The sequence below is a fragment of the Rutilus rutilus genome, assembly GCF_951802725.1.
Source record: "Rutilus rutilus genome assembly, chromosome: 5".
In the NCBI taxonomy this organism is placed as follows: Eukaryota; Metazoa; Chordata; class Actinopteri; order Cypriniformes; family Leuciscidae; genus Rutilus; species Rutilus rutilus.
In genome coordinates this window covers 38,870,023-38,881,409 of record NC_140213.1, presented here as the reverse complement: position 1 = coordinate 38,881,409, position 11,387 = coordinate 38,870,023, and the positions used below count along the sequence as shown (strand labels likewise).

General features: G+C 38.1%; 1 protein-coding gene across 2 annotated transcripts in view; it reads right to left on the bottom strand.

The window, feature by feature from the left end:
• Nucleotide 1: 1 nt before the first annotated feature.
• Nucleotides 2-11,387, bottom strand: part of dennd4a (DENN/MADD domain containing 4A) — a 31,374-nt gene continuing 19,988 nt past the window's right edge. For both annotated transcript variants that reach the window (XM_084409704.1, XM_084409703.1), the window contains 12 exons: nucleotides 10,462-10,584; nucleotides 8,397-8,516; nucleotides 6,605-7,488; nucleotides 5,935-6,160; nucleotides 4,665-4,756; nucleotides 4,403-4,578; nucleotides 4,214-4,319; nucleotides 3,412-3,630; nucleotides 3,148-3,265; nucleotides 2,629-2,782; nucleotides 2,476-2,540; nucleotides 2-1,882 (listed from right to left, as the gene is read on the bottom strand). In XM_084409704.1, coding sequence (XP_084265830.1) covers nucleotides 1,746-1,882; nucleotides 2,476-2,540; nucleotides 2,629-2,782; nucleotides 3,148-3,265; nucleotides 3,412-3,630; nucleotides 4,214-4,319; nucleotides 4,403-4,578; nucleotides 4,665-4,756; nucleotides 5,935-6,160; nucleotides 6,605-7,488; nucleotides 8,397-8,516; nucleotides 10,462-10,584 — 2,420 coding nt within the window. In that variant the 3' untranslated portion in view covers nucleotides 2-1,745. The remainder of the gene's footprint in view (nucleotides 1,883-2,475; nucleotides 2,541-2,628; nucleotides 2,783-3,147; nucleotides 3,266-3,411; nucleotides 3,631-4,213; nucleotides 4,320-4,402; nucleotides 4,579-4,664; nucleotides 4,757-5,934; nucleotides 6,161-6,604; nucleotides 7,489-8,396; nucleotides 8,517-10,461; nucleotides 10,585-11,387) is intronic.

Sequence of the window (11,387 nt, the reverse complement as noted above, 5' to 3'; positions counted from 1 at the left end):
GTCGATTTAAGTGTGTTTATTTACAGTTCTAAACAATTTGATAGACCTGGCTCAGATCTGACAAAATGATATATACAAATATAAATAGAAGTAACAAAAGGAGTGATATGTAAAGCACACTGCCCTAACATAATCTTATTTGTTAAAAAAAACAAAAAAAACATATCACTTTACACATTAACTGCTTTAAATTACTGTAGCTTGTCAGTTTGTTTCACTACCATGCCATATGGATGTAAAAAGCAGGTGATAGAAAAACTGCTATAATATTAGCAGCAGTGTAAATTGTAAATTGTTGTAGTTTTACACAGCATTAGGTCAATAAACAAAGTTATTAGGGCAGTATTATCTGTTTGTTTGTTTGTTTGTTCACTTGGGGCATTAACATCAATATGTCATTGTGTATAATTACATGTATAATTGTTTTTTCCATAATCCACTGCGCTTGATAGAAGCATTTAAACTTAAGAAATCTTCTTACCAATCACACAACTCAAAGTGCATCTTCAATTAACATTATGATAAAAAATGAACAGTAATAAAATATAATAGTTCCAGTTACCACATATTTAATTTGAAAAGAGTTAACTGAGTAAAAATAAGTGCTTGTATGCTTCAGGTACTTTGTTTATGGATCTTGACAACGGGGACCCATGTTTATGCATCCTTGCACAATATAAGAAACAAATGTTTAAAACAAACACAAAAAAAATGATGTACCTTCATGGCAAACACTTTGGATTATGTAAATGTGTGTAAAATGCCGACTTCATATTTATATTAACAGTCCATTTTTTTTCTTTTATACTAGCCATATAACTCTTTATACCCTGTTGGAAATTTGTCTCCGTACTGTTCTTTGCCCCAAGGTAAGGCATTTCTTAGTTCAAAAATCTCATCGAACATATTTCTCACCATGTAAACTGCGAGTCATGAGTTTATATTTGGTCCAGTTCTGTACCTCAAGACAACAGTGTCACTGACGGTCACCATACGACTGGTCTCCAGGACCAGGACGACAAACAGCACACGCTCAAAAGAGGAACCTATACACTACGAACAGTCTTTACAAATGGAGACACGTCAATTAACAAATTCCAGTCTTAAAATATAACTGTATAATACAAATATTCAAAATAATAATAGACTATGTACACAAAAGTCTCTTTGTTTGTGAAATATACAAGTGCCGCTAGACGGCCAAAAGAGGACTGTGTGTGTTTGTTGGGGTCGCTCATTGTGCTTCTATGTGTCCTAAACGTGATCAGTTTGATTGTTCTACAGCTACTGGTCCCGAATCCACTCCATGATTCACTCAGCGTGAACGAATGGAGCGATGGAATGACCTGAGCACAATGATATTGCTCCTAATCTATAATGACCTCTGAACTCAATTTTACCTGAGCGGTGCTAGACGATTCGAATGTGACCCAAAGCTTCCAAAGGGGGTCGAGGGTCAAGACATTAGGCAGAGTAAAAGTGAAGGGGGAATATAAGGTAATGAACATTATCATAGACATAATAAGGTGGCATATTCACAGGAAGTGTATGAAGAAGAACAGTCACGTAGACAGACAGGAACGGTTTCGAAGGAGTCCTCATGGGAGCCAGAGGTAGCTTTGGTAACGATGAATGTTCAGGATCGCATGAATGAAAGCGTTGCTTCTTTGGATGGGCCTTGGACATCTAGGATGCCTTCCTGTGTGATGGATGTGAGGAAGGAGGGACGAGCGAGAGGAGGCGAATCACAGATTGGGCAGCCCAAAGGTTCTCCTGCACTCCATGACTCCAGCGCTGGGTGGCCGGTCACAATTGTGGGTCATTTTGACCTGGCTGGGCGTCAAACGGTCATATGCCATTTTGTATTCACGGTCGAATGCATCTGTGAGAATAAATGAAGATGTTAGTAATGATGCTAGTGTCTAATTCATTGATGTACTTTATCGTTAAAAAATTTGAGGTTTCTTTTTTAGGGTTTTAAAAAAAAGAAGTGTCTAATGCTTAACAATGCTGCATTTATTTGATCAAAAACAGTAAAAACTGTAATATTGTGTGAAATATTATTACCATTTCAAATAACTGTTTTCTATTTTGAATATATTTTAAAAATGCAATTTATTTCTGTGATGCAAAGCTAAATGTTCAGCTTCATTACTTCAGTCTTTAGTGTCACATGATCCTTCAGAAATCATTCTAATATGCTGATTTGGTGGACAAGACACATTTATTATTATCAGTCTTGAAAACAGTTGTGCTGCTTAATATTTTGGTAGAAATCATGATACATTTTTCAGGATGACTAAAATGGCTGCCGACTGCTCCGGGTGTGTTTCACGGTTTGCAGTGTGTGTGTGTGTGTGTGTGTGTTCACTACTCCTAATGTGTGTGAGCTAACTTGGATGGGTTACCATACTTGGCCTTCACATGTCACTTAAAGAACAGTAGTATAATACATGACCAACACAGTCAACTCACCGATACTTATGCTACTCTTGCCCAAAGCCACTAAAGACAGGAACAGGATGTCTCTATATAAGCTCCTGCATATGAAAAAATAAAGAGAAATTAGTCATTAAAACTAGCTTATCAAAATTGTCTTTCTTTGCTCATGCACATTTATTCTCCTACCGTTGTCTTTCGAAGCCCAGTCTGGTGCCCAGTATCTGCAGTATCTGACTCATGGGCTGATAGACATCGTTCCTCTGGATGCTCTTCACGACCCCCTGCAGCAGCTCTAAGCTCACAGCCTGTTCCTCCTCCGCAGATACCGCAGGATTTGCACCTATTAAAAAACATGAACACACTATGATGTAGATGGCCGGTACCTGCTTGTGATGTTCATGCAAAACTACTGCTACAGCTGCTAAAGTGTTTTGAGGAGGGTTTTAGTACATTTAATGCTTTTCCTAAAGTTTCTATGCAGTTGCTGGGGTTTGCTGGGTGCTTACTGGCCTAAGGAAGTGTTGTTATTGTTAACTAAAACTATTAAAAATAATTTTCAGTAATTCAAATAATGATGATATATAAAGATGAAATAGCATAAGCAGGATTATTCGTTGCAAATATTTCTCCAAGAACCACTTTTGTGCACATTTAGTCATAAAGCTCACTTATCACTTATCATGAGTTTGTAGGACATATTCTTACAATATGATTTCCAGAGCAAGTAGCAGGACTGAATGGGGTCCTGATGCAGTCTGGGGTTGTCCCACAGGATCTGGACCAAGACATTTTTACTGTCTTCTGATGCAAAACTTTGCAGAGACTGCAAGAAAACATGTACATAACATTGATGCAAGATGTTATGGAGAAATACAGTGGCATCACCAACAGTTTCTAGCATTTACAACTATTCATTCGTTAAAAAACAAATGGGAAAAGGAAGATCATGTAAGAATTCTTGAGACCCACCTGAGCATCTTTGCTGTAGTGTTTGGAGCTCAGATAGAGTCCGGGCAGGCTGCTGGGCAGGTCCAGCCTACGGAAACACCACACCAGATTCCAGAACACAATGGGGTGGTGATCCACAATGGCTGCAGATGAGATGGCCTGATCTCCCTCGTTTTCCAGCAAGCTCTCCAGTTCTTTCCAAAGCACCAGAGGACTCAGGTAGGGCACGGTGACTGGCTCCTACAGCACAGAAAGACTAAAATAACTACCAGCCTAATGAACTGAACCAACTTTTGAGTCACAAACATAATTATATAATGTAACATAATATCATATTTTCCGGAAAATAAACCCGGGTGGACACTGGGCGATTTATAATAGTCCTTTACGGCTGTTGCTTGTCAGACTGTACGAACATGATCCCCGCTGTAAGCCATTATTATAAGCACCATTTTTTTTAAGAAGCGAAATGGAAACTACCAGTGTGTGGGAAATAAACTTATACTCATGTACCGCTCTTTTTCTCCTCTAAATAAAATGTGTGCGCTTTGTTCATGTTTTGGGTCTGTGCACTCGTTCATTAGTTTTTTTAAACGTACATGGATCCAAAACAAATTGTCAGTTTTGCCTGCTTGATGTTAATTACATTATATAAGTCGCTCTAGAATATAAGCTGCAGCACGTTTCAGATGAACCAAGACTTATATTCTGGAAAACATGGTACATTGATTATTATATATCACTATTAATACCATAATAAAGTGATGATTACAAAATATGATTCCAAAACACTGAAATTGTAGACTGAGAAATGTATTCTTACAGGGTCTTTTTTGCCATTGCTGGATAGATTGCCAGTGACATCATAAACTTGTGGAAGTTCATCTTCGGTGTCTGTCTGGCAAGTATGCGTGTCTTGAGAGGGGGATCTGAGTGGAAACGGAAGAAAACTGTTTGAAATGGTGAATATCTCGACAGAAATGTCTACTGATTTGGTTGGAGACCAAATTACCTTTGCTGGTCGCCCAGGTTTCTGATTTCCACATTGAGCAGGGGCAGAAATGGAGAGCCGCAAAAGGGGCACGTGCTATTGAGGTTGGAGTCGTCAGCTGTCCAACCAGCCATGATCTCTTCATCATACACCAAACTCTCACAGGTGTTACAGTGTGAACAACTGGACATACGTACCTAGAAAGCCAATCAAAGTTAGCCGCAATGCCTCCTGATACAGGAATACTTAAACATATGTGTCATTCAAAGTAAGTAAAACTCACTTCAATGGCGTAATTCTGCGTGGACTGAGTGAAGCTGGAATCAGAACACACGTCTGAGGTCTGCAGAGCTTTCGTTATTGTCAGCGATGGACCTAAAGGACGAAAGACAAATAAAAGTCACTCTCTGCGGCAAAAGGCGCTTTGAAGAACTGGTGTTTTTCATCAGAGAACTATCTTCTCCAAAAACAAGTCTCATTTCAAGGTGATTGCCTGCAGGGATTATGAATGCTAATTCTGATGGCGCTGAAGGCTCTACAGAAGTCCGGGATAAGAGTGTATATGCGGATGCGAGTGATTGGGGAGCACTCCATCACAACCCCCGTCAGCCTGATTAAAGAGCCCCTCTCAGACCCCATTACTGCAGCGCCAGACACACTCACAGCCCTGTCTACTGGCCTACTTCTGCAGCTGCTGGAGCAGAAACAATGAACAACACACAGCACTCCATATGCAAAAACATGCTTAATCACCTATCCAAAGCATCATGCATAATGGCCCAGAAAACTACAAATAAGCTCATCTTTACAACTGAATTATTCACATTTAGAATGACATGTATTTAAACATCTCCTTCACTTGCTTTGCTTCTTAAATTGTACAACACTGTAACCTTGACAAAGGACCGAAATATACAGAGTATTACTCATCATGAGAGAGACTGATGAGTAATTTTTTAGCACAGCGTCTATTTTTAGTATATGGGGAAACCTAAAAGATCTGCCCGAATAGAGGGGAGGCATTTCAAATGAACATTAGCTACTTATCAATATTAAATGTGCTGTAAGTAATTCCAGCCATTTTGCTAAGATCCACCATTTTGCAAACTTCATCCACATCCTCAATTCACCGTCTAGAAAACCCAATGTTGGAAAACCCAAACAAAAAAAAGAGGTAGAAAGAGATCCTGATTAACTACACAAAATTGTTGGCCGCTCTGTTGACTCGTTTTGCTGGATTACAGAGCCCATACATCGCATTTATATTGTGTGAGATAAATATTAAGTGTGTTTTTTTTTTACTAAATTAAATAATCTGCTTTTATATTGTAAAAAAAAAAGTATTTTAATGCAATGTATTATTTTAATGCAACAGTCGTCAAAAGAACTCCCTAGAAATATACAACATAAATACATAAAACATTTTTATCATAAAACTATATGCATATAAAAAAATTGAATACCTTAAAAAACTAGGACAGTCAATAGGATAAAATAATCGTGATTAATGTCATAATCTCCGACCAGTCTTTAAAAAGTCTTTAAACACTCACCAGTGAGGGAGGACTGGCGGAAGAGTCGAGGTGCTGCGGATGGGCTTTCTAGGCCGTGGCCGCTCCTGTAAGGGCTTCTTTTGGGCCGCGTGACGGGCTGGGCGGCATCCCGCTGGGGGGAAGAGAGCCCGTCGGGGTCTACACAGGAATCACTCTCGATCAGAGAGGAGCAATCAGGGTCACCTGACCCCAGTGAAGACACACTGACCCGGTCAGAGTTTAAATCCTGGTGAGAAAAATTAGTAATGAGTAACTAGAGTAAAAAAATAATTATGCTCATCAAGGTTGCATTTATTTGATTGAAAATAGAGTAAAAACAGTAATATTGTGCAATATTATTACAATTTACTACACAATTATTATTACTAGTTATTAGTTAATAACTATTTTCTAGTTTAATATAGTTTAAAATTGTATTATTCCAGTCTTTAGTGTCACATGATCGTTCAGATATCATTCTAATGTGATGATTTGGTGCTCAAAAATATTTTTTTGTATTATAACTGCAGCTTAATATTATCATTTTAAAAAATATGTATTTTCAGAATTTATTCAAAATAGAAATCTTTTGTAACAATTTAATTATTTACGGTCACTTTTAATCTATCTAATGCATCCTTGATGAATAAAAGTAAATGAAAAGTTCATAAATGGTTAATGTCATGAATACCTGTGCAATGGACGTCTGGGAGGAAAGCCGTGAATACAGTCGGCTGGCTTTCTCAGCGACGCCCTTCCCAGCAGAGAGGAAGCTGGTCTTGAACACGTCCAGGGTCGGGGTGAGCAGAGAGTCCATGGAGAAAGAGGAAGAGGAGGGAGTAGGTGAGGAAGGGGAGGCCAGGGAGGTGGGCCGCTGCTCCCTGACCCTGCGCACACGTCCCTGAGGAAGGGAAGGCGAGGAGAAGAGTCGTGTTCGTGGCTGAGGTTGGAGCTGGGAGGAGCAGGGAGAGCTGTGTGGGGACGGGGTCTGGTGCCCCTTGAGGTCCACACTGAGAGACCGCTGGCTTAACGGGCTACTCATGTTGTTCATGTAGTGATGAATCTCTTCAGCCAGGTGTCGGCGGGCGGTGGGGGTGTCCGCATTATCACTGTGGACGTGAGTCTCAGCCACCATGAGGGACAGAGGATCAAACCCTGCTTCAATGCCCGTCCTCTTAACCACTCGACCAAGAGCACCAAGAGCACCGCTGCAGCTCACGCTCCTCTCCACGCCGATGTGCTCCCTCTCCATGGCAACTCTCTTTTCCATGGCAACCATGCAGCTAGCAGTCCTCTCCACGGCAACTTTAGGTGGGCTCACAACGCCCCCCACTGCTTCCGTTTCTATCAGTGCTTCAACAGATTCAGTACAGAGTCCTTCTCCCATCTTATTCGGGGTTAGATCCAGTGTGCTGGGCCTTACGGGCTTTTCTCCGAAAATATCCAGGGAGTTTGGCCTTTTTGTCTTTGGAAGGGCTTCAGAAAGGAAATGACTGGTTTCACCATTGGTTGCAGATGGATGGGTTCTAACCAGAAGGGATGAATCTTCTGTCTTTGAGAGTACAGTCTGAGACACTGAACATTGAAATGAGAGGAAAAAAAACAGCCACTTGTTAAAAAGAAGCAAATAAACAAGTAGTTTAATAACTTGCAGTGCCACACATTACCACTAGGTGGAAGCAAAGAGGTGCAACTTGCATGTTTAAAATCAAATTAACTGCCTTCTTACTGAATGCTGCACAGCATAGATCCCAAAACACGAAACATTCTCCATTAATTTTATCCAATCAAAATCAGATTGAGATTCAGGAAGTTCTCTGATTGGTGGATCTCACATCGGGTCCCGGCGAGTCGTAAATACACACAATTCTACCATTATATTTAGCATTACAACATAACAACCTGACACAAAAGCTTGCGCTTTCTGTTTTTTTTTGCACGATGATAAACTGCATTTTACATAATTAACTCGCGACTGTTTTCTCACGACAACACTCATGCAAAGAATGTGTGTTTTAGTTTGGTTGGTAATATGAACCTACTCCAGGGTGAGGCCATGCAATTCCACTTTAAAAACAAATAAAGTGAATAGTTTTACATTAGTTGTATTGAAATGACCATAAACAATATTTATAACAGTATATTAATCTAATTTAACAATTGTTCATTGTTAATTCATGCGTGTTCATAAATTGTTAACTTAAATGCTAAAGTTTGGGGTTGGTATGTTTGTTTATTTTTTTTTAAAGAAATCTTTTATGCTCACCAAGGCTGCATTTATTTAATCGAAAATACAGATAAAACAGTAACATTGTGAAATATTATTGCTATTTAAAATAACTGCTTTCTATTTTAATGCGTTTTAAAATGTAATTTAATCCTGTGATGGCAAAGCCGATTTTTTTAGCTGCTATTACTCCAGTCCTCAGTGTCACACATACCCTTTGTATGTTTGGGGGACACAAGAATTCTCCATTACTCACTTGAGCAAGAGTTTCTGTCCTTCTTCTCTTTCATGTCTGGAGATGAGTTCTGCTCCTCACCTCCTCCTAACCTCACCTCCTCTTTAGACAGAGAGTCATAGCCCTGATCAGACTGACCACCTGGAATCAAAACAATACACAGAAACAAACACTAAGACCGCTGGTTCTCAACTGATTTTTCTTCAGGATCTAAAGTTGACACTGATGGACAAAACACATTTAGCATAATCTGGGTCTTAATTTTAGCATTAAGCAGTGTTTTTTCCTTCTATTAGCCACTATTTTGGAGACAATTCAGTGCAATTCAGAACAAAACACTTCTGAACAAAATAAATTGGGCAAAAAAAACAAAAAAACATCCTCATTAATGTTTCATGTTGGTGAGATTTGGAATCTTTTTGATGGCTGACAAATCTGTATTGGATATTTTAGTTTTACTTTACAGATTTTGGATGATTTGATGCGACTGGATAGAGACTCTTATGAGAAAGGCTTCAAACAAAGTTATTTTAGAACAGAACATCATGACCTGATAGCATAACATCAAAAAGGAGCACTAATTTACTCTCACATTTTCTGTAATCGGGCAGAAGCACACTGAAAGACACTCACAGGGTGACTACTTCTGAGCTACACTGAGAAAGCAGATGGGGCATAAAGTTCACATCACAGTACTGCCTCCAGAGGTGAGCTAAAATAACACCATTAGTCATTCCTTTTTTTCCCCTTTCTCGACTGCTCAGTCAGACTCCTGCTACACTGTTGTCTGCGATTGCTCGCTAACTGCGAGTCTCTTCTGTTCAAGCTCTCAGATCTCCTCCATGGGCATCACCGCCTATAGCTTTGGAATACTTCAAAAAGCTGTTCGAACATATAGAGGGGCTTTCTTCTCTGTCTTTTACCATATTCTCAGATATGGGCGTCAGGCACCTACAGTAATCCTGCTTATTTCTTTTCATTTCATGACTTTGTTGAACACAAAGGAAGATATTTAGAAAAATGTCTCTGTATACTGTATATTTTTGTTCATATAATGAAAGTTAATGGGGTCTAATGTTGTTTTGAACTATATTAACTTTCATTCTACAGACAAAAATGGTTGAAAATTCTTTAAAATATCACTTTTTGTGTTCCACAGGAAGGTTTTGAGTGACATGAGGGTAAGTAGATGATGGGTAGACCCATCTCAGTTTAATGATACTGTGAAAATGTTGCACATTAATGTTCAAAAGTTTGGGACAGTCAGCTTTAAAAAAATTAAAATATAAATTGTTCAGCAAGGATCCATTAAATTGATCAAAAGTAACAGTAAAGACATCTATTATGTTATAAGATATTTCTATTTTAAATAAATACTGTTCTTTTTGGAATTTCCAATCAAAGAATCCTGAAAAATGTATAATGGTTTCCACAACAACATTAAGCAGCACAACAGTTTTCATTGATAATAATAAATGTTTCTTGTCCACCAGATCAGCATATTAGAATGATTTCTGAAGGATCATGTGACACTAAAGACTGGAGTAATGACAGCTGAAAATTTTGCTTTGCCATCACAGAAATAGATTAAAATTTTAAATATATTAAAATAGAAACCATTTATTTTAAATTGTAATAATATTTCATAATGTTAACGTTTTTACTGTATTTTTGATCATTGCAGCATTGGTGAGCAAAATCTTACCGACCCCAAACTTTTGAACAGAAGTGTATTTCCTAATGAAATCATTCATTTTATCACATTTTTTTGTTTTTGTTTTGGAAGTTGCATTCAAAGTTCAGTTGGATCATCTGAGGGGGCATGTGAATGGGTGTTGTGCTTTTGTTCACTGAACCAAATGTGTTATACTAATGTGTGCTTGAAAAAAGAGAAAAGACTGAAAGCGAGAAAAAAAACAACAGCGAGGGAGAGATGTCTTTTCACTCCCACAGTGAAAAATAATGACTCTCCTTGAGACTTCTGATGAGTTTGAAAGAGAGAGAGGCACGTCCTGTTGTGCCGAGAGCGCAGTGGAGGACTGATGATGGAAGAAGAACACAGACAGACTGAGAGCAGCCCGGGTACCTGTGCTGGATCTGTCATCACTGGAATCCATTTTAGTGAAGTCTGTATCAATGGAAGCTCGCTCCGCAGAATCGTTAGAGCTGTCCAGACTGCCATGGCTGACACTGTCGAGATCACTGGCATCTGCTCATAGAGAAGTATAAAAGACAGTTAGCTGGAGAACTAACAAGTAACATGTTTCAAAACACAACAGTTTTCTGCCCAGAGATTGCATCATATTTCAAAGTGGCAACAGAGCAATCAAAGTACACAATCAAAGTGACTTTTCTGATCAAAAAAAAAAAAAATTCATCCACCCACATGGTAAGAAGATGTTGAGGGCTTTCAAAGCACATAAAATATCAAGTAATAATAATCCCCCCAAAAGATACAATAAAGGAAAATATTTTTTTTATGGTATTTAGATTTTTGTTTACCTTAACAGTCGTAAAGTTATATACACATATTAAAAACCATAACATACATTTCATAAACAATAATACAGCAATATTATGAAATATAATTGAAATTTAAAATAACTGTTTTACTTAACGAAATAACTTAATTTATTTCAGTGTGAGGGCAAAGATGAATTTTCAGCAGCCATTACTTGCAGTTTTCAGTGTCACATGACCATTATGATCATTATAATATGCAGATTTTGTGTTCAAAAGCATTTACTTTTATATTATATTATTATATTATCGATGTTGAAAACAGTCATGCTGCTTAATTTTTTGGGGAATTTTTTTTGCAGTACACTTTGATTAATAGAAAGTTCAAAGGTACATATTTATCATTTTTTTATTGTATCAATGTTTAAGTCTTTACTGTCACTTTTGATTAATTATAATTTATTTGAAAAAAATCTTACTGACCCCAAATTTTTGAATGATAGTTTGTAATACTTTAAAGGGATCATCGGATGCAAAATGCACTTTTATGTG